This window comes from Pagrus pagrus (assembly GCF_965226575.1).
Source record: "Pagrus pagrus genome assembly, chromosome: 15".
Classification (NCBI taxonomy): domain Eukaryota; kingdom Metazoa; phylum Chordata; class Actinopteri; order Spariformes; family Sparidae; genus Pagrus; species Pagrus pagrus.
The window spans coordinates 13,120,895-13,144,127 of record NC_140199.1 but is presented as its reverse complement, the minus strand read 5'-3'; the positions used below and the strand labels follow the sequence as shown (position 1 = coordinate 13,144,127).

Here is a 23,233-nt window from a genome sequence, read left to right as displayed (position 1 = left end):
GTTGTTGTTGTTATCTGAAGACACATATAAATGGGGGGACAAATTAAAGGCAAAACCAACATAATGTGTCACTTGAACTCTAATGGACCGATGGCATTCTCCCAAAAGATATTCCCTCATTTGGCGAGAGTGCTGTCTAAAGCTCTTTTTTAGGCATGGAATATTTAACATTGCTGGCTTATCCATCTGTTGAAGTAATGGATTTTCGTCATTCAGACATAGGTGCCTGTTACATAAATATCTGTTACGGCTTTATTCAGACATGGCATGACTTTCACAGAAGGAGCTTGAATGCTTGCAAAATATTTTGCACCTGTGATGTGAGAGGCAGTAGGACGAATTGAAAAGGAGGAAGAATATTTTTTTTTTCCTTTTTACCCACTGCAAGAGTGATGGATGATTTAACTGAAATATAATGTAAATGTTAAGTTGGAACTCTTTAATTCCACGTAAGATGTAAAATCTTCATCAGATTTATGTAATGAGGTGGATATCTTAAAATGACTTAACACAACAAAATATCCAAAAGATGTTCCTCCACTGTAGCTAAAACTACTTGTTGCACACCTCCAGTTTGTAAGAAAACAAATGAACTAGCGGTCTCTGAACACTAAGATGAGATAACCCCAATCACATCGCTGTGACATCCTCAGGGTTATTATACTTTAGATGGCTCCTCCAAAGCCACATAAGACGTAATTATACAACTGTTTCCTGAGGCAGAGTTGGACTAACCATGACTAGTAAAGTGATCTTGATGCATGGAATTGCTTTCTCTCAAACACCAGAAAGAAAGCAGTCCGAGCAGAATATGTTAATATTTGTATTATTGAGCGTTATCTCCTGCATTCATCATTTGCTTCTTTCATATTATACAGTGGTGCCTTATGTCTGTTAAGCCAGCAGTCTGAGTCAATGGAGGAACGATGGATAGTAGAATGCGTTTCAACTCTGACTTTCTATTCGAAGTCGACACTAATGTTAGCAATGAAATGGATACAGATGCAAAATCACATCAATTATTTGTTAAGTAACGAGGGAAGTTGAAGCTAGAAGCAGTCACACAGTGGGGTCTGATGTCAAATTGACCCTATTTACCTTCTGCTTCCACAGCAGCCATGATGCAGATGTTCATGGCTCCCACATTTGACTACCATTAAATCTCTGATAATCTATTTATCTGACTTTTTTCTCTGTCTCGCCTGTGAGCCACTACAGTGAGGTTAATCTAATACAACAAATCTAAAGCATGTAAATACAGAATCTATTCACGTACATGTCTGAAATTAAATGCCTCGTCTGCCAACAATTCTTACCACTTTGTTTGTTTTCTCTCTCCTTCCCATATTGATTGCTACCCAGGAGAAATGGAAGGGGAGGCGGAGGAGCTGGTCGTGGAGAGCGCCGGCCAGGTCAGGCCAGACTGCAGACCCAGGTCTCCATGGACCGGGACCTCCGGGGAGAGTCCAGGGAGCGCAGAGAGAGCCGGCGGCTGACAAAGGGACGCTCTCTGGAGCATGATCCTGTGGGAGGAGGTGGTGGAGTAAGACGGACAGAAGAGGGGGGCTACCACCACATGGACCACAGCGGTGCCCCCTCTCGCCAAGCAGGGCCGGTCCCTCCTGGAGGCCGGGGCCACCCTGTGCAGGGTCGTGGCATGGGTATAGTAGGGGAGGTTGGGGAAGGGGTGCGGCCTGGTCAGAGGACGATGGGTGGGGGGCCACATGAACACGCCCTTGCTCAGCAAGCTCCTCCCCCTGAACTCAGAGAGCCTCCTGGTTCGGGCCCTGGCTCAGCCCCCGGCCAGGGACCGGTAGTGAGACGGACCAAACGGGAGAAGGCTGAGAGCATGCTGCGCAATGATTCGTTAAGCTCTGACCAATCGGAATCTCTGCGCCCACCACCGCCGAGGCCCTACAAGTCGAAAAGAGCGCTGGGGGCCGGAGGAAAGAGGCAGACCAGCGTCAGCAGTTCAGAGGAGGAGGGAGTGACCACGCCTGAGTACAGCAGCGGTGATGACGCTGAGATCGAAAGTGTCAGCGAAAGAGGTGAGAGACAATATCAATCATCACGTCGTGTTCATGAAAAAAGTGTGATTGATTCCAGACAGGGAGGGTACGAAAACTATCGACATCTGTTCATTCGATTGTTCATTCATCCATCACATCAGTTATCTGAGGCGATTTGATTTTGAGAAAATTTGAGGGACTGATCCATCTCACCACTGCTTCATGACCGTTTCTTACACTGCTAATGCCAAGGAGGTACTACAAGTAACTACAGGTCAACACTAAACATCTTAATAACCACTCATATCTGTCAGATCACATGTCAAACTTTGATGCGCATGTCGAGAACATAGATGTTTCACCACCACTACCTGCAATTTATTTTATTTTGGCATACTTAAAGGGGCTCTGTTCTTAGTCTGTGTTAGCGGACTCCACTTCTAAACTAAAGTTAGCTCCTGTTGCTCTCTGTTAGCAGAGCAGAGAGAGGCACCGAGACGAGGCACTCGAGAACGTACATAAATATATGTCTTTTGGACTGTCATGGAAAATCCAACCTTCACAAGTCCTTCACAAAGAAAATCCACAGTCCAGCAGCTTCAAATTACTTAAACAAATCATCCACAGGCTCGTACAGGCAACCTAGGTTCTCATTTTTCACGTCACATTACAATCCGCTCACATACGGCCAATAAAAAAGTGAGTGATACATTCAAATTGCTGCTAACTGTCACATAGAGCCCCTTTAATATTGTTGGTTTCTCAGTGTGAACATGCAGCAGACTCTAGTATGGAAGTAGGTTTTTAAAGTTTATAGAAACTAGGTATAGGTGAGCTTGAAATTAAAGCGTCCCAGAAATAAAGTGATGACCTTACAGCTACAGTTTAGTAGCTGTTTTTGATTGATGGCTCAGCCTCAGAAGAGCCTCAAAAGATTAATGCAATTTGTTCTACAAAATGCATTTTTTGCATTTAGCGCTGCAACCAACGATCATTTTCATTATTGATTAATCTGTTGCTTATTCTCATGATTAATCTGTTAACTGTTGAGATATATAACTGTCAAAAAACTGTGGAAAACTGCTCATCACAGTTTCCCAGAGCTCAAAGTGACGTCTTCAAATTGCTTCTTTTGTCCAACCAACAGTCCAAAACCCAAAGACTTCATTTACTGTCGTACATGACAAAGAAAAGCAGCAAATTCTTACATTTTAGAACCAGGAAACAAGCTAATGTTTGACATTTTTGCTTGAAAAATGACTAAAACAATTCATTGATGATAAAAATAGTTGGCAATTAATTTTCTGCCTTTGCAGCTCCACTTGCATTGTTAAATAAATGTCTTGAAACTGACCTTTTTCACAGTTATGTAGCTTGTCTTTGATTGGCTGGAGATTGGCTTCCTGGGAGACATCATGTGAGCTTTTTTGCCTTGATTTGAGTTTTATTTTATTAAAATCCACAAGCCACCCAGGAGCAGTGTCTCCTACAAGTACACTGTGTAAATCAGCCTGATTAGGTCATTAGGATGAGGGATAGATAACACAAAACAAAACACATCTCAGAATTTACAGAGCCATTTATAAACCTCCTCAACAATGTGCAGTATTCATTTAAAGAATTCATTATATAATGCAATTTATTTCACACACTTACACTTTATATGTGTTAAATTATTGCAATGTATGAGGTGTTTGAACAGTCCCACACTGTCTCATAGGAGGTGTGCTGTCTTTATTCAGACGCCTCTAACTGTCTGGGTTCAGTGATCAGAACAGGTTACACTGACCTGATGTAACCTACTGATATGAGGAAACACTATATGTTTATCTATTTATTTATTCTGTTGTGTAAAGCTTTTCTTCAAATATCAAATATGACACACCAAACCACTTGAAAACATTGGCATCTTGGATGGTCATCTGGTCATCTGGTTGTGTTTGCAGAAACATTTCACCTCCTGCAACATTTTCTAACTTTTGTGTACAGTGCACGCAGCGGGCCGGAGCTGGCAGTCTGATAATCAGTGTGTGTGTGTGTGTGTGTGTGTGTGTGTGTGTGAGCCCGTGTGTGTCTGAATGTTTTCCCGAATGTCATATTGTATTGTTTTCAGCTTGCCCCTGAGGGGGGACAAACCCACACTGAGTGTACATGTGTGTGTGTTAGTGTGTCTGCGATGGGGCAGTTTGACCCCACTTGATCCCAGTGTTGACCTTGTGTGGCCTCACATAGCCAACTATGTCCCCAAGCCTGGGAACACACTACTGTTCACACTTGAACCTTGTCATGTCCAAGCTGGGTTATGTCACTTCACTACTAACCATTGCAAGGCTCTCTGATTAGATCCAACTGAGGTAGGGAATCAAAAAGCTCAGAATAGATCGGCTAAAGGCTGAAAGCTTGCTACCCTAGGGCATACATTATGTTGTCTGCGATTGTGATATATTGAGATAGAGCTTTAATAGTAATACATCATTTCAAGATGGTAATTGAAATTTGTTACAGTTTTCAAACTTATGTGAGAAAAATGAGTAAAAACCTTTCCCACGTGCCCCTGAAAGTCTCCGTCAAAAGATGCCACAAGTCTGCCCCAAATTAATTAAGGTTCCGTGATTTTATCGTTTATCAGCTGCATTAGAAGTTAGCATTCTGGACAGGGGCGAAGTTCAGTTGAAATCAATTAACTTAATTTTTCCAAAAAGAAAAAAAAAAAAATCTTCAGTCAAGGTTCACTCGCTGTCTCTTTCTCACAGTCTTCATCTGCACATTTAGAGTGCATAGCTGTCATGGCGTCATAAGAGAAACCATACAGTCTCCCTGACGTCTGTGCAAACTCCAGCTGTTTCTGCATCTGAGACAAAGTTTTTTTTTTTTGTCAATCTACTTCCAAGGTTAATACTGTCCTGTTATGGTTGTATGCAGACGTGTAAACATTCACTGTCCTCAAAGCTGGCATCTTTGATATCTTGGGTTGATATCAAAGATGCTAGCAAAGTAACACAGAACATAAAATAAGCGCAGCAGAAACATCAGATAGATCGCACCACTGTGTTTAAATATATATCTTTAACCGTGACAGGTAGGGCTGGAAATAACAACAGAAATAAACAATATCTCATGTCTCCGCAATGCAAATCAAACTGCCAGTTGTCTAGCCGGATGTGACTGTTGTTGTTAGCGCAACGCCATGGTGATTTGGTCTATACTGGTAGGATGTAAGGAGGTATGATGATGGTGTTATTATTGTGATCAACATCTGTATCAACCACATCCAGAGTGTTACACACCTTCAAACACCAGCACAAAATGGTGAATGAATCTAACCACCCTCATGTGAGCATTCATTTTTTATCTAAAAATAGACGTGGGTGTATAAGTTGTTTACCTTTTGATGATTACTGACTCTACAATGACAGTATTTACCAAACACACTGCACCTGACTGTAGCCATACTCGCGCAACATTAAAGCTAGACTTAAAAGACTTAAAGACTTTCATTGAAAAGTGTATTTTTGTTCTGATGAGAACAAGGGAGCCTGCAGTGCCAGCCTGGACCCAGACCAGACGCTGTGACATCGATCAAGTGGAGGTTTAGGATGAGAGTGTTCTGTCAGTCCGGGTTTTAAACACACCAGCGTGGCAGCAAGACACTGCTTCCTTTTTTAGCTCGAGACTGAGACCAGGTCAGCTCACAGATGCGGTTGCTGGCAGCCAAGAAGCGTCCAGGCATGTAAATCATCGTAAGATCAGTGCAGGAAAACATACACACACACGCTCAGATATGCAGTCAGTCACAGTACAGTAGATCCTATTATGATCTGTGCAAGCATCCTCCTACACGCACACCAACAACTCATTAGGAAAAAACGAGCACCTTGATTCTCAACAAACAGTTTATCTCCTCATTGTGTGGTTGACAACCTTTCCTTGGAGTGGGTTGAGCAAACTAAAGTTAAAGTGCAGATTTTCCATTTTATATAATAGGATCCATTTGGGTTACACGGGTTTATGTGAACTGACTTTTATATTCCGTTGTCAAGAACATTAAGATAGCTCCGAATGGATTACATTCAGGAGGATACGTTTCACACTTAATACCTTGTTTCAATCGTAAAACGTATCAAACAATAATTGTCAGTGTGTCGGTTTTCTGAATCTCATGCAACCCTATCTGCACGACGAGTGACCTTTCCAGGGGTCCTGAGCTTCTTCGTTCAGGTCCTCCTAAATCTAGAAACACGAGAACACACACTCACCCATGTGGCCCAACCACTGCACAAAATTACATTCACGCTCGAGTTATGAAACTGAGAACTCAGTTGTCTATCGTCAGTGCGTTTGCTTTAAGATTACATAATGTCACTACAAGTTGTCACAACTCATTAACCTCATAGCCTCCTGGCTCCTAGGAACGCTTGGCTCTGTTTTACTCTGTGTCATAACAGTGTCGTCGAGGTCCTGCACGCATTTCAACACCGCCCCCCGGCCCGTGAGGCTGTGGTTTTTTTTTGGACTAAAGCAGAAGATGGGGATGAAGCATTGAAAATATTTTGTGTAATCGTCTAAAATATCCTGCTGGACATGAGGAACATGCATCAGATCTTGTTCAGAGCTCCGTTAAAAACAGCTGATAACGAAAGAAATTAGAGCTGCGCAATTAATCCAAATATAATCAAAATCCAATATGGCTAAGTGCAACATGCAAATAGCAAATAGCTGCAATTTTTTAGTACTGTAATGCTGCAGAGATGTCCTGGCCAACAGGTGTTGTTCTCCAGATGTAAGAAAACACGTTGTTGGATACAGACCCTAAAAAATGTCTCATCGTTGTGGCTTAAAAGTGAAAATTGTGAGGCAGAATTCCCACTAATCATGAATCATATCGCAATCCCTACTTAAAATCCACTGACCAGCTTTTTCCGAAGCTTTCAACTGCATCGCACTGCGTTCATCAGCGAATGGATCTAGCTCAGTCGTGACAGAGATGGATGTGTTGACATTTGGCTCTGATGCCAAGTAGATGCACAAGTAGTTTGCTTTGGTATTTTAGTTCATAACAATAAAAAACATTCTAGAAAATAAAAAATACAATCTGCTGGAGTTGTTCCCTCGATGCTCACGAGCTCTTCTCTTGTAAAAGAGCTTTGTGTCCTCTAGCAAAACACTGAGTTTACAGACAAAACAAGACTAAACGATGCAACAAGGCGAAGCAGCCATCCGCTTCAGTCCGTTTGGACTTTTAGCAGGCTCTATAGGACTGTAAGATATGGTTGAAAGCATCAGAAAAAGTTAGCGAGTGGTTCTTGAGTTGGGATTGTTTTGTCAAACTATTTCAAAGTTAACCCCGATGCAGTGAAATAAACCTTTGAGGTTCTTTTTTCCAAGGTATCGAATGCTCAGATTCTGATTCTGATCTGTCATGTGTTAACAGGAGTCTGGCCAATCAGAGCAGTCATGAAATGTTGTAAAACTTAGATTTTAAACCTTTTTATACTTAAAAAAAATATGTTCGATTGATTAAATTTTTTAAATGTTATTAATGTACAAATGTAAACAAATGTAATTACTCAAGTTATAACTGCTTTGTGTTTGATCATTTCTCAAATTGTGAGTCTTCCTTCGGCACACTTCAGCCTCCACAGTTGTGACAGGTGGAAAGTATAAATTAAAACAAAAAAAAAAAAAACTATTTTAATTTTGTTATGCGATTCTAATAGATTGCTTCATTTTGACCATCAGCACGAGGTTGTGATTTACCAAAGTTTAGATTTAGCCTTTCAACACTGCATAAATCCGCAACATCTAATCTGTAAAATATCTGGAAGGGATTGGAAGCATTTTAAAAGGCTTAGCTGTCCTTTGGTAGCATCACTGCCTCGGCGGACTACTTTGAGGCTGAATCCTGCCACTGCGGTGATAAATTTCTAATTCTAGCCCAGGCCTGAATATTCAATAAACTTAACCCTCTCCACTGTAAACAAATACCTTCTGAAGAGCCCCCAAGTTTGGCCGAGCTGTGTATGAAAGGACTCAGGCTGGTATGTGCTATGTATACAGTTTCTTCTGTATGCGTGGGTGTGTGGGAGTGTGTGTGAGTGAATGTATCATGGGGATATGAAAGAGGTCATCATCTCTGCTTCATGCACAGTGTCTGAGCCAGTCTCCTTTTTCTTGCAGGCGACTGGGAGTGCTACCCACATGACCCCACGGTATGGCATGTAAGTCACTGGTTTTTATTCTTATCTAATGTTTATCATCTTCAGCCTCAACATTTTCAATTCAGCATGAAGCTGTTGGAGATTGTGCCAAGTTTTGTCTTTGCATTTCAATGGAGACGATTGGGTTGATTGATCTGTGTGTATGTTCACCGGTGTGTACGACTACCTTGGCGCTGTAAGGTGCTCGTTGCTGTGGAGAGCATTTCATGTCCTGTGCTTTTAACTTGCATCTCCTGTTGATGAAGTTGTCTGTCTGCATTTTTCGTCGACTGTAGCGATGGGAGCTATCACTGCCCATGTTAACCACCTAGTTGTTTTCTATTTATTCAAAGAATTCACAAAGCAAAACACGACTTCAAATGTGCCAGATCACCTTTTGCGGGAAATACCTATTCAAGCAAACGTAAAGGCTTTTAGAGACATGTTACTTTTGTGTCACATCAATAAGTGACAGTGGGCAGCAAACTTTAGCTAATTTATCCTTCTGAAAATGCTGCACCAATGCAGTGCACCTTTGAGCCGTATACATATTTAACAACTATTTTATACATGCTGAAAGGGAAAGTGTGACAGTCATCCCCGGTCTCCCCTACTTTATGTTACTCAGATATCTTTTTCCATTCTGACGATCAAGATGGATCTCCGCGTGAAAAAGTGTCAATTTAACCGCAGGGAAGTAAAAACGATCACATTTTCTTTGCCTTTTGTGTAACTTATATATACATAAAAAACAAATTTAAATGAAAATACAGACAGTTTTAGGGAAAGTTAGACACCATCAGCATTGTAAGTTTTAATTCAACAAAGTTATAGCACATTTAAATTTGAAAACAGTCAAAATGACCGTCATGGCAGCTCTATTGTTAAAGGGAAACTTTAACATGCTGATCCAACAAGGACACTCACATGATTTAGTCAGGTAAAAACAACTTACTGTCAAAAACAGTCAATATTCTAGACTTCATAGTTTCATGTTCACTGCAGCCAAACTATTAAAGTATAAAACAATCTAGAATATTAATATTTCTCCAGAAGCAGCTGATTTTGTATTCCTTTGCGAGTTGCGCATATATTTGTGTACATGTCTTCTAAGCGTCAGTGCGTGCATCTGTACGTATCTCATGTCGTCTCCCGTTGCAGCATCCTGTAACCTGGCAGCCGTCTAAGGAGGGTGACCATCTGATTGGACGAATCACCCTCAGCAAGAGGAGCGCCGCCATGCCTAAAGAAGCCGGTGCTCTGCTGGGGTTAAAGGTCAGAGAGGACACACACACACACACACACACACACACACACACACACACACACACACACACACACACACACACACACAGAGTTTTACTTTTTATGGTTGTTATTATTTTGCAAACTTTATTCAGTCACTTTTTTCTATGTCTGATATGACGGATATATCACTGCTCTCTCTCTCTCTCTCTCTCTAGGTGGTGGGAGGCAGAATAACAGAGTCAGGGAGATTAGGTGCCTTCATCACTAAAGTCAAGAAGGGAAGCCTGGCTGACGTGGTGGGACATCTCAGAGCAGGTACACTAAACCATCACGTGTGTTACCCTGTTTGCAGGTCTTGACTGGACGAGTCATTATGATCCAAACAAAGGCCTTTAAAAGCGTCACAAATTCTTAAAAACAGTTTTAGAGGTCTTATTTTTCATCTTGCAGTGGTACTAGCTTTATGGTGTCATATCTTTAATACACTTCATCTTCATTTTTAGTTAGTTTTTCTCAACAATCACTTTACATTAAATAAGTATAAGGCTGGCATTATTCTATATATTGTAACTGTTAACAAATCTCATAAAAAAAGACCAAAACCAACAATGAATTGATCCACCTAACGAGTATCGTGTGCGTATCCAAAGCCTGATATATCTAACTTCATTGTGCCATTGAGCTTCATTGTTGTCCATAAACTATTAAAAACACATCAGTGAGTCACACTGTTACACTGGGTGACATGTTCCCTCATTACCAGAGCACACACACACACACTGTAGTTTATTATGACTCAATCCCACACACACAGCGGTGCTGCTGCAAATACTCACTAGCGCACCAAATGTGTATCAATTTGCAGCTGAAAATAGTCCCCAACAAATGCATGACTCCCTCTGTTTGAGTAATGTTCGCTAAAAGCTACAGTGCCCAGCTGTTTTAGGAAATGACTCAAGCTTTTTTTGTAACCTGTTTTTAAAAACATATGTCCTCAATTGGTGCAGATGAGCTGGATAGGGAAGCTGGAAAGGATTGAGTAACAGATCGTTGGTTTTGGCCTTCAATGGGATTTATCAACAAAACTAAAATATTTAAAAAAAGGATGAATTATCTTTAAATGTATCTTTTTAAAACCTGCTGTCACCCTGACTCGTACGCAGCCCTCATGTCCAAAAACAATGACAAATACATGTACATGTCTGATTTCAGGGGATGAAGTTTTACAGTGGAATGGGAAGCTGTTACCAGGGGCAACCATGAAGGAAGTTTACAACATCATCCTGGAGTCTCAAGCTGAGCCTCAGGTGGAGCTGGTGGTATCCAGGCCTATTGGGTAAGTCAGGGATAAAACACACCCTTCAGTGTCCTGTGTTTTGATTTGTGAAAAATGCATCCATTCAGTTCTAAGTCTAAATATTGCATTGAATTGAAGCCTTATTTAACCAGGCAGTGTTGAGTGAGGCTCTGACTCAGAGTTGGCTGACCTCAGATAAGACAGGAGACAGGGACGCGTATTTGTATTCTGACAGCGACTGTGCGACTGCATTCAAAATATTAAAAACAGCCAGCCACTACCTGCTACAGGAGTTGCCAAGTTTCAGAGCACGGCGCTTCCATTTTGTCCCCTTTTAAGCACTTGCGTTTATTTCTAGGATGATGTAAGGTGAATTGTTACTGACCAAATAAAATTGTCTATAAACTCCATAAAAGACAAGCGGTGGCTGCACCAGATATTTTGGTAGATGCCGGTCTTTAACGCAGTACGGTAGGTTGGCCTGCAGTTTGATCAAGTCCTAGTATGTTTTATCTGAGTCAGACATTAGTTGATATGTCACAAAGATCATTTCAACATCTTTTAGGTTATGTTGATGCTATTAGAAGCGCTGTGGATGTAGTCTTAGCTTTGATTTATATTAAGTAAGTAGATTTTTTTTTAAATGAAGTAAGTGGTTGAGTAGGCTGTGTTAAGGACATTTTGAATTATTCCATGTAGACAGGAAATATCTATACGTTCTTTCTCTGCCTAGCATTTGTTTAAATGTCTTGAGGTCAGAGTTGCTGTAGTATATGTATTGCTGTTGATGATATTTTTTTAAACTGCATTTAGTTTTGCGATTAGGTTCAAGCTACTGTAGAATTTATATAAATTGTATTAATGATTGTTTGTATGTATTTGAAGTTTTTGAATAAAAAAAGGGAAAAAAAAGATTTTTAATAATGTAATGATGTGTTTATATACATCACATTATCTCACTTCTCATTGAGATTTTATTATGTATAAATGTAAAATCGGATGACAGATTTCAGATTTTTGCATATTCAGCCGACCTGCTGTATTCTGAGCTAACGACTTTGCAAACAATCACTTGGACTTTTACAGTTTACAAGTTTACATCTTGTACTTTGTCTCTATTTGTACATCAGTAGTGAGATGTTACATAGTCCAGAACACTTCCAGAAATGAATAGAAGATTGTAAGGTTACTGGAATGGCACTCTGGAGAGAGCATACCTCTGCCAAGGCCCAACAGTCCCCTATGATTCAATCAAGCCTAATCCAATATTGAATAAAACATTTGAATTTGCTGGATCCATCCATCTTTTGTTAGGATCTGCATCAAATTGTACTGAGGAATGAATCTACTGTGCAAGTTGTTCTTCAGTATTTTTCATAAACTATTGTTGTGCGTAAAATAAGCCCATTCAAATGGGTTTATGTTAGATATCACAGTAGAAGTCTCGCTGTTTCTGAAAGCTCTTGCAGCTTTTCTTAAGATTTAACCTTATTTGCTGTTTGATGGGAAAAAAAGTTGAATGTATTAATTTCTCTCCAAACACTCGCGAAGGGTGTATAGAAAATATCAGTAAGTAATCTGCCCATTTTATTAGGACCCCTTAGTCCTCTCACGCTTATGGGAACAATTTTGGTTTTGCTGGTACCATTTTGCATCCCTAAATGAACTGAACTGAATCCTTTTTTAGTAGGGATGCCAATTGATCAAAAAAAATACTGACTTTCTGAATACAGCTGAAATTTTTCATCTTCTGACTAACTCAAACTGAAGTTCACTTGAATGGATGCAAAATGGCCAATGGGAAATGTCCATCAATGTAGCATTGCTTTTGCAAGCTTTTTAAACTGTTTGTGCAGCGTCTGGAAATCCTCTTTTTCATTCCTGGTAAAGTCAGAGGATCCCAAAGTGAAATCCAGCACTTACAGTGTCAAATAAGAAACGCTTATTTCTTTTTTTAACTCTTATTCTCTTGGTTTGGTAGTTGGGACATTCATTAAGCAAGCAATATTTGTTTTATTTCATTTACATTTCTTTTAGTTTTTGATTTTGGAATGGGCTCCAAGGCAACCTAGGCTCCATGAAACACTTATCAGTTTAATCGTTGTGTTTACAATCAAATGTTGAAATATAAAAACTTGAAACAATTCAATAGTTTGGAACATATGCTTGTTTGCTTTCTTCCAAGTTAAATGAAAAGACATGTTTTTTTATGTCAAGTACAGCACTGGAGCTGAGAGGCAATTGGCTTCGCTTGCTTCCAGTCTTTATGCTAAGCTAAGCTAACCACATCCCGGCTCCCGCTCTGTACTTATTGCACAGACATGTGAGAGGCATCTGTCGTTTCATCTAACTCTCAGAAAGAATGTGAGCAAATGTTAACGATCAAATGTTGAACTATGAATTCAAAGAAAATATTGTAGAATATCAATTTGTTGACCTGTTGGTGACTAGATAATTTAAAACAGTAACAAAAACCCTCTCAAATATCAGCGATGAGGCTGCAAACTAAACTTTACCACTTTTTAAATTTAAAAGGATAAATTACGCTGATAAGTGTTGCACAGATTACCATGCTTTCTTTATATGACATGAAGCTGGTGCAGTGGATTCTGGTGTTTCCCATGGGACCCTTGCAGTAATTGTAGTGGTGGTGATGGATAAGAAAAGATGATGGTGTGGACAGAATTGAGCTATTGGTTCTCATCCATTATTATTTCAGATGATCTAAAGACTAAAAAATGTCTGAATGAGTCTGGGAAACACTGCAGTCATGAGAAGAACTTGGCTCTACTCACATCCTCCCTTTGCTTCTCCATGTTTTTTAACCACACAATTTTTTTAATCTTCAAATAACCTTTATTTACAGTGCTACTTACTTCCAGTAAACTACTACTACATTTATATGCATGTGTGCCTGTGCATCAAGAGTACTACTAACTTTGTTTAAACCAGTCAGATGCCAGTATGAGTGACTGACATGGTCTTTGCTGTTCCTTTTCCAGTGATATCCCAAGAATCCCCGACACGTCCCACCCTCCATTAGAATCTAGTAAGTATCTGCTGCGGGATGTTGGACCATCTCTGTGTTTGTATGTGTCTGTATCTCTGGCTGGATGATTATCCGTCTCATTCGTAGTCATTTTTCTTTGAGAAGAAGTATTGTGGGAATGTTTCCTTGTATTTATGGACAGTATGTGGATTGTTCAGGTTAATGCATTAACACAATCCGTGGATAATTTACATATTTCATGCATAAAAATACTCATAATTTTTTAAAATTTTATTCATAGTACAATAAAAGTGACGACCATGCGCATGTGAAACAGAACAAGAGTGAGAACTAGACTCGAACAAGCCAAGACAAAAGAGGAGGGGAAAAAAAAATTGTAGGAGCGATAACAACATAAACGAAGAGAGAAAAAGAAAGAAACAAAAAAAAGTAAAATAAGAGAAGGAGGTAACTGCATAAATAAAGGCTCATATTATACAGTATACAATATAATATCATTATATAATTCAAAATCAAAATGTGTTTAAAATACATGTTCACCGTTTATTTTTGAGGAGGAAAAACATAGACTAGCCTAGCTTAGCATCAAGACTAGAAACAAGGGGAAACTTTGTTTAAAGTTAAAAAATATTTCTATCAACCCCTAAAGTTATTTGTGCAGCCTGCCCACAAACAGACATGTAAAAAAAACTTTTTTTTTAGAGGTTTTAGAGGAATTACATGCTGTAACAACAGCCGGCTGCAGTGACTTCTGTGAGTCACACTGAGGTCGTGAGATTTTTTGTACCGTTATGCCCAAACAGAACCTGAACTAAATCCTGTGCTCACTGGCAGCATATTTGGCAGCCCACCCCATTGCCAGAGACACTGCACAAGAGTGTTGTGTAGATGGATGAATTGTTGTTTGTCAAGAAACGGTTGTAGCATGTAACTCCTCGCAAAACAACAAATTGTCTTTATGTTTCTCTTTGTGTGCAGATTAAATATTCGAGATACTTGTTAATTGGTGAACTTCCATGTAAGAGGTGCTGGTAGCTGTAGTTCAGTATTTATGCTAAGCTAGGCTATTTTTATTTATGAAAGCTGGCTCACTAATTATGACCCTGGTTTGGTAAAACAACGGATTAATGACTTTTATTTACTCATGACTTTAACCAGTAAAGTTATTACCTTTTATTTTAGCAGCAAATGTATTATGACTTATATCTACAATGTATAGCAAGCAGTACTTCTACATAAAAGCCTATCAGACTGAAAGTAGGACGAAAGCTTCATAACATGTCATCCTGACAGGTTAGCCGTGGAATGATCGGTATTTTTTTTTATATAACATTTTCCAAGTAAAGGAACTCTTAATGCTGTATGATACACAGCTATGAACACACTTACACTTGACATTTTACAGTTGGACAAGAACATGCTGTCACTTCTTCTCTCACATTTTTCCGCTGACTGTGGAGTCTGCATTCTCTTCTTGGGGTTTCAAAACAATTTCTTCTACTTTTGTCTTCAAAGCAGGTTCCAGTTCTTTTGAGTCCCAGAAGATGGAGCGACCATCCTTAAATGTCCTGTCTCCCTCCAGTCCCGGGATGCTCCAAGATGCTCCACAGTTAATGCCAGGCAAACTCTCAGTGAGTGTGCGCACTTTGTCTGTGTAGGGCTGCTGACGTGTTAGAATGAAGACGCAGCGTCAGATTTGTTTGTGTGTGTGTTTTTTCCCACCCAGGTAAAGCTGTGGTATGACAAAGTGGGCCATCAGCTAATAGTCAACGTGCTGCAGGCTGTAGAGCTTCCTCTTCGGCCCGATGGGCGGCCCAGGAGCCCCTACGTCAAAATGTACTTCCTCCCTGACCGCAGGTATGCCAACCACCCCTTCACAGGGAGTCCTAATGATCAAAAGAATTAAACTGCAGTCTTGGTAAACGCCCAGTTCAGACAAGCAAGCAGCAAACACAGCTGGCTATTATCTACTTAATAACTGGTTAAGATCTGTATTTTTCAACACAGTGATAAGAGCAAACGAAGGACAAAAACCGTGAAGAAGACCTGTGAGCCTAAGTGGAACCAGACGTTCGTCTACACTCATGTCCATCGCAGGGATTTCCGCAACCACATGCTGGAGCTGACTATATGGGACCAACCCAGGTCACCAGAGGAGGACAGCACCTTCATGGGAGAGGTACCACTCTCTCACACACACACATACACACACACACACACACACACACACACACACACACAGACAAACATGAAGGCATTAAATCATTTAGCTATTTCTTTTTATGGGACAATTAAGTCCTATAAGTCGGTCTACTCCTCTTGTTTTACCTGTGAGAGGAACTGTAAGTTGTGTCCTGCTCCTAAATCCAGTTGCAAGAACAATACTTCAACTCTGATCTTAAGATGTTTCATTTGAAAGAGAACTTTTTCTAATTATAATTATAACCTCTCTAATTATTAACTCCCCTGCTCTTTCATTCGTTTCATTCAATTTTCTATGACTCACTCCGTATTGAGTGTATTGTCAGAGCGATTGTTATTTGGGGCTCTTCCTCATGCCTCTCGGTGCATGAAGAGCTGTTTTCTCTCCTACTCTGCTCTCTGCTGGACTGTTACAGTGCATAACTATAATCTCTGCTTCTCATAGCAGTAGGTTATATGTTATTTTTATTTCTTCATGTTGAGGATCAGGTACTGTACAGTCTCTAGGATGTACTAAGATTCGCCATTGCACTGTGACACATAGGCATGGTATGGGCTGATAATTTATTTCTAGTGCAACCCACAAGGGTTAGGATTAAAGTTAGAAGGGTGAAGCCTATGTGTCAGTTAAAATAATACACAAGGTGAGACCAAGGTTTGGCCCACAAAGGAAGTGGGTGTAGACTAAAAATGTTGGCGTTAGCTAGAACGAGGGATGGACCCACTAGCGATAGCCTTAGAGTGCTGTGTGTATACTCATAGAATCTGGAGTTACAGTAACTTATGTTCGTGGCTTTTTATTTTGACAAGAGCAACTGCCAATATGGAAACTTCATCACTCATTCAGTCAGTCAGGGATAGACTTTCATGTTTATAGGACTGGCTCCTGTTCTACTGCGGTCCGGCCAAAAAACATGGATGTTTTTGAGATGTAGAGGTGCAGCTCTAAATCCAGTAGTCACAGGAGCTGTTTTTCATAGGTTGTGGTAAACCCACCGAACACTACCTGCTCAGCACCAGACGACAGACAGCCAGAGTTAGCTGCTGAACATAGTCGAGCATTTAGAAGCTAAAGATATCTCCTCAGAGTTCTTGGAGACCAAACCAGAGTAAAACTAGAGGGAATATCTTTCATGTCACTTACACATAAACAAATGAATGCTGATGCTCCTCCGTGTCTGTTTGATGAGTAAACAGTGTTTGCTAACATGTTTGCTATATCGACTATATTGTGTTGTCAGCTTGTTCTGCTGCCCCCAAGAATCAATGCATGTAGCTTTAACTAAAAAATAAGTACACAAAGTATTTCATTGATGCGAAACATGACTCGCGTCGCTTCTCCTGTGTATTTTTACACCAAATACCAGTGAGTGGATGTTTATAGATGCACGCGTAAAAGCTTGAAACAGCAAAACATTTAATTACCATGTGGATTATGACTTGAGCAGATCCTGATAGAGCTGGAGACGGCCTTACTGGACGACAAGCCTCACTGGTATCCACTCCAAACCCACGATGTCTCATCCATACCGCTGCCCCGACCATCCCCGTACCTGCCCCGACGACACACAGACCCCCCTGGCAAGAAGCTGCAGCGTAAGTCTCATTCTGTGAATGGCCTTGAGTTAATATTTTTCTGTATGAGCCCTTCTGTGCGCTGTCATGTCTGTGTGAGTGAGCATGCGTGCATCACTACCTAAGAGAGAAAGGACTATGTATGGTTTACTATCATTGAGCAAACTGTATTATGTTTCATAATATAAATGTCTGTTTTCACTACCTTTCCTCAATATTGCATTTGTGTCTGTATACATGCATGTGTATATATATGTCTGTGTGTGTGCGTGTGGTCTATATACACATCTGTGTGTGTGTGTCTGTGTGTGTGTCTATGACTGTTCAGGTTCTCAGCGTGTAACAGAGCCTGAATATGATGAGGGTACAACAGTAGTGTCTAAAGGTGGGTGGGGATTGTTTCCATTCAAGTGTCTCCCACAAACTGTGTTTTTATTTGTGGTGTTGTTTTGGGGTCGGCTTGGTGAACACGTGTATGTATGAGTTAACAGCAAAGTTTGGGATCACTTTTCCTTTTTTTTGTGTGGAATACAGTTTGTGCCAAAAATGTATTCCATTGTTTCGTGCCGAAATTTATTCCACAGTGTTTCCCACACATAGACTTAACTTTGGCCACCCAGGTGTATTTGGCAACCCATTTTAATTAATTATTTTTAATCCATCCAAGAGAACAATGCCATCCACGATCCTGTAAATCCACTGATTGTGATGCGGCCTCTCCTATCGAACGTAGGCCTACTTAAGCCGTTGCTTTTTCAAAGCTTGTAAGTGCATCCGGTTGTTGTGATGTCATTCGGTATCATGTTGATACACAGCCATTCTGTGGGAAACACTGTTCTGTAATTTCATGCCGAAATATACTCCATGCACGACAAGTAGCCCTTCACTGGAAGGTTAAGGTTACACCAGCTGACAGAAACTTAAGACAGGCTCAGTTTAGATTTGGAAAAATTGTTTTATTGTGTTGAAATGAATCAAGAATCTATTAATAATGACTCAAAATATAAACTGACTCTATGACATCCAGCCTTTCCTCTTTTAAATGACCTGTTATTGTAAATCTGTCTGACAGTAATATTATTTAGAAAATGTTATCATTCTCATTCTGTGTATGAGGAACGCTGTCATGTCATAGATTACATGTTTGCATGGGGCAGAAAGCATCCAGGCTCCGTGCACCACGCAGCTATTGTTCTGCCTCAGATGAGCTCTGACATGGGGCTCATCAAAAATATAGTTTCAAGACTTTAATGTCCGAAACTAATAAGTACATTTCTACCATGTATGTTGAATCACTTAGCTTTTCATTTTTGTGTGTATTAGTGTAAATGTAAATGTCTGTGTCTGAGTGTTTGTCTCTGTGTGCTAGGGTTGGACTGGTATATTGTTGATCTTGGCTATTTTTAGGAATCAGATTGATCGATTACATATTTTTCTAATGATAATTTCCTTAAATAATCTAAATGAATCTGAATTGAACATTTTCATCACGTGCCATGCAAGTATGGAAGAATAAAAGTTCCCTTCCTACTGTAATATGACTTCCACAATTTTACACTGACATGTAAAATTTGGTGTGAATACTCGAATACATTCTCAACCTGGATTTCACTCATTATATTAATGCCTCCTAGTGTCATATTGGCTGTTTTATTAATTTTGTACCCTGACTGTTAAAATTCTGGTGGAAACACAATCAGCGATATCAGTCGAACCCTACTATGTGCCTGTGCTTCTTGTTAATGAGCACTCAAGTTAAAAAAAAGGGAGGCATAAGGGACGGAAAAATACACCACATCACTTTGAACAACTTTTCGTTTTAATTTCCATGCATGGTAGGAATACATGAAAGACCTTGGTAGCACTTTCCAAAACAAAACTAATGGCCCACTGTGAGCTTTGAGGTGCTGTTCTCTTGGAAATGAAACCAGTGACCTTGGGACCACAACAAAGCCTGACACAGTAGCGCAGATCCCTTCAAGGCTGATCAGTCTCTCTATTTATATTTTTATCTTCAGAGATGGTTCCACAAAGAAAGAGAGAGTTGTTTTATTTATTTATTTTTTTTCTTTTTACTACATTTTTAAAATACAGGACACAGCAATGAAAAATAGCCAGCTGCAGTCCTATTATTAGGCGAATCTTTAAATAGTCTGTATCCTTGAGACAGCCTGTCTTATTGTAGTTGCCAGACAATATGTTCAGTGGTTTCAGGCTCCTTGCTGAGATGTTAGCATGTACACTATGTTAAGAGTACTAAACATTGTGTTAATACTTTGACATACCAGGTGTACATGTATTATATTAAGCCATTAGCATGACCTCCAGGTATTTCAAACCATTTATGCCCTCACCAGTAGGCATAAATGGTCGTTGTAGCTTGAATTTCACTGTAATCGACTGAGGATCAGCACTGTTAACGCCCACACTGGCAATTACTAAACAGTTCCTTGACACGTTTCCCACTTTTTGACATATTTACACTTATTTTTGTGCGCTCATTCACATTGACTTATGAGGGTCTGTTTTCACGTATGTGCACGGGGATGACCATTCCCACCCAGCAGCGGATGGGCGCGGCAGGGAGAGGCAGCGGGAGTCCTCGTCTACTCTGGAGGTGCCCGACCAGCAGAGGACGCCCGCCCATCACATACGTTCCCGTTCGGTGTCCCCGCACCGCGAGGAGCAGGGACGAATCCGAGCACGCCCACCCATCATTACCGCCCAGAGGTGAGGGGTAAAGAAATGAGACAAGATCGATAACAGTTGCACTATTTCACATGAATCAGTTTTACATTAATCAGGACCGGGGATGTTTAAAGTAATACTCACAAATCTTTTGAGTATGAAACCTTAATTCCATTTAAGCTTGAAAAAAAAAAGGCTGTAAAACATTTGTAAATTTACCATTTATGGTCAGCTTCACAGTGGCTGCAATGAATTACAATAGTGACAAGTTTATGCAGGCTTAATCCACTTCCTCGTTGTATATTTAGTATGCTCCAAATGGTCATATTTTAGCCAAAATATATTAATACACTGCTTTAGCTCACTCCTGTGACACAGTTGTGTGTTAAGATTGAGATGGAAGGGCATACACAATTTAAAATTACTCAATTAGTCTTCAGAGGTGGGTGACTTCACCTGGTGTCTGATGATCGATACAAATAAAGGTCAGCCTGGTGAGAAGACATTGGTCACTTGTAAGAGGTAAAAGCAACATGGTAGAGCAAGACAGGAGGAATGAGAGTTTGTTGGAAGGCAGCAAACAGAGTCCATCTACTAATGAAATGTCTGTCTGATGCAGAACACACAGTGCTGCCAGCTCTGCTTTTACTGGCCGAGCCAACTGAGCCCCGCCAAGAGTCTGCTGCAATACTGCCTGACCACTAACCTCACATAAGTCTTCTTTCTTTCTTTCTTTCTTTCTTTCTTTCTTTCTTTCTTTCTTCCTTTCTTTCTTCCTTCCTTCCTTCCTTCCTTCCAGGAGTCTGGATGATGAGCTTACTCTCAATCGTCGTTCTCGTTCTCCGACCCGCTACTACGACGCTGCCAGAGGTCGCCGCCAGGAGGAGGAGTACCTCGATGACAGGTGTGTGTGTTTGTGCGTGAGCACCGCCAGCAATACATGTAGACATCCGAGTTGTTTCCAATGTTTGCCAAAAAAAAAAGCGGTTTACTTTTTTCCGTGTGACGTTGATGGCTTATTTTTGTGCGCAGTTGATGTGAGGCAGCAAATTTAATGTGAGAAACTGTGACTGCCGCAGATTTTACTCGTTCTAAAACTGTAATTTGTGTTCAATTATTTTGGTCACCATTTAATTTTTTTTTTTTTTTAAGTATGTCCTTGTTTAGTTTTTCTGCCCTTCATTTTACTGAATATCCCTTTTTCTTGGCTCTGTTTTCTTTGGGCTGTGAACCAAGTTCAGTGCAGTAGCTCTCCGTTGTCGTCTTGTGTAAGTGACTTTAGAGCAGCGTTGAGATGAAACGGCTTTGGTTGCAAAAATCTGTGGCATTTCTGAGTATTTGTGTGTGTGTGTGTGTGTGTGTGTGTGTGTGTGTGTATGTGTTGTGTGTATAGCAATCAGCAACAACTTCTCTTTCCTATTCACCCTCTTCTCCCTCTGCTCTTGTGGTTTTTGACTGTTGTTGATTTCCTCATATGTCATCCATCCCCATGGTAACCACAGTGAGGTCATCATGATCCACCAGTCAATGCGAGGCAAAAGTGCCGAGTGCCTCCACACCAGGTAAACTGGCCAATATTGTCAACGTAATGTGTACATGTGGATTCTAGATCAGTTGTAGTTTATGTGCGTAGTGTTTTAATCACATAGTCTCTTAATTTTATCTTTTTAAAAGAGTTTAATCATTGAAAATGCTGAAATAGAGGCTCTTTTTCTTTGCTGTAAAGGTAGAATACGTGTTATAAAAGTAAATTATATAATTTTAAATGTATGTAGGAAGTAATAGTTACATAATGTAATGCAGAAAAGTTCAAACATACAGTAAAATAATAGAGATTGTCTGTAGTTTAGCTTTTGTCAACAAATGCCTTGAGAAGAACAGTGTCTTCATCGTCCATCTCTCAATACCGACTTCCGCACCTTGTCTGTGGCTCTTTTTTCTACCGAAAACCTAAATCTTTATAAACTGCTCAGGAATATATGTAGTTTCATTTTTTCTAAAAGAGAAATAGAAAACAGCAGGGAATTGTAGTTTTTAACAAACATTACTGAAATTGGACACTGGACACTGGACCTGAAAGAACATGTCACCTAGTGTAACAGTGTGGCTCATTATGGCGCAGAGAGATAAGATAAATCAGGCTTTAGATACACACAAAACTTTTCGGTTGGATCCATTTATTGTTGGCTTTGGTCTTTTCATGGGATTTGTTGACAGTTCCAAAAATATAGACTATGATCACTCACTTGACAATGACTTGTTATTTTTCCCATAATTTTGGGTGCAAAGGAGTTTACCTTTCTTTTTAAAATACTATAAACAGGTTGATCAGATTGAGGAAAGGAGAGTAAAGAGCTGGTTGTTTAGCTGTACTGCCGACTCAGATCCACAAGAGGACACTGCAGGACCATGTTTGTATTTAGACTGAGCTTTCTCAGCATGCTGCTCTTCTACAACCAAGCCAACAGTGAGGCTTACTGGGGCTAGAGCCCAACACAAAATAGTTGTTCAGCTGGTGTGTTATGAAAGGACCCATAAGAATTCACCCTCGGCCCTCTTGAAAAAAATCAAACCAGTAAATAAATACCAATCCTGACTTTGCCTCTTGATTACAATGATCAGGTCTCTGCACCCTCATATCCTGATTCAGTTTGAGGCATCAAGACGTTTATGTCATTTCACATTTGCTTCACATGTGTACTGTAATCAACATCACTCGGGTCTTAGATTGCTATTTGAGCACAAAGCCGAAAAAAGGTAAGTTACACGCTTGAGAACACTTCTGTATACAACCATACCTCTCTGATTTAAGCATAATAGCATAGTAACATTTTCAATTTGTACCTTACTGCATATACACATGGATGTGTGGTAGAAGGGTGTCTTTAAGCGCGTCAGTAGAGCTGAAAGCTGGCTTTTGATGCTTGTATTCCTGTCATGCGGTGCTGTAGTTCTACTCGCTTACACTGCAAAAGCTTACGAGCTTAGCCAGTGATTTTTGTCAAGA

At 40.2% G+C, this 23,233-nt stretch overlaps 1 protein-coding gene across 5 annotated transcripts in view; it reads left to right on the top strand.

Moving 5' to 3' along the window:
- Positions 1 to 23,233, top strand: part of rims1a (regulating synaptic membrane exocytosis 1a) — a 90,566-nt gene that overhangs the window by 48,423 nt on the left and 18,910 nt on the right. For 2 of the 5 annotated variants that reach the window (XM_084376353.1, XM_084376350.1), the window contains 13 exons: positions 1,363 to 2,048; positions 8,187 to 8,227; positions 9,368 to 9,481; positions 9,670 to 9,769; positions 10,667 to 10,790; positions 13,754 to 13,800; positions 15,277 to 15,392; positions 15,488 to 15,618; positions 15,769 to 15,940; positions 17,412 to 17,559; positions 20,103 to 20,268; positions 21,026 to 21,130; positions 21,729 to 21,788. In XM_084376353.1, the coding sequence (XP_084232479.1) occupies positions 1,363 to 2,048; positions 8,187 to 8,227; positions 9,368 to 9,481; positions 9,670 to 9,769; positions 10,667 to 10,790; positions 13,754 to 13,800; positions 15,277 to 15,392; positions 15,488 to 15,618; positions 15,769 to 15,940; positions 17,412 to 17,559; positions 20,103 to 20,268; positions 21,026 to 21,130; positions 21,729 to 21,788 (2,010 nt within the window). Of the gene's footprint in view, positions 1 to 1,362; positions 2,049 to 8,186; positions 8,228 to 9,367; positions 9,482 to 9,669; positions 9,770 to 10,666; positions 10,791 to 12,302; positions 12,321 to 13,753; positions 13,801 to 15,276; positions 15,393 to 15,487; positions 15,619 to 15,768; positions 15,941 to 17,411; positions 17,560 to 20,102; positions 20,269 to 21,025; positions 21,131 to 21,728; positions 21,789 to 23,233 lie in introns of all 5 variants that reach the window. The other 3 variants (XM_084376349.1, XM_084376351.1, XM_084376352.1) reach the window with 3 other exon arrangements.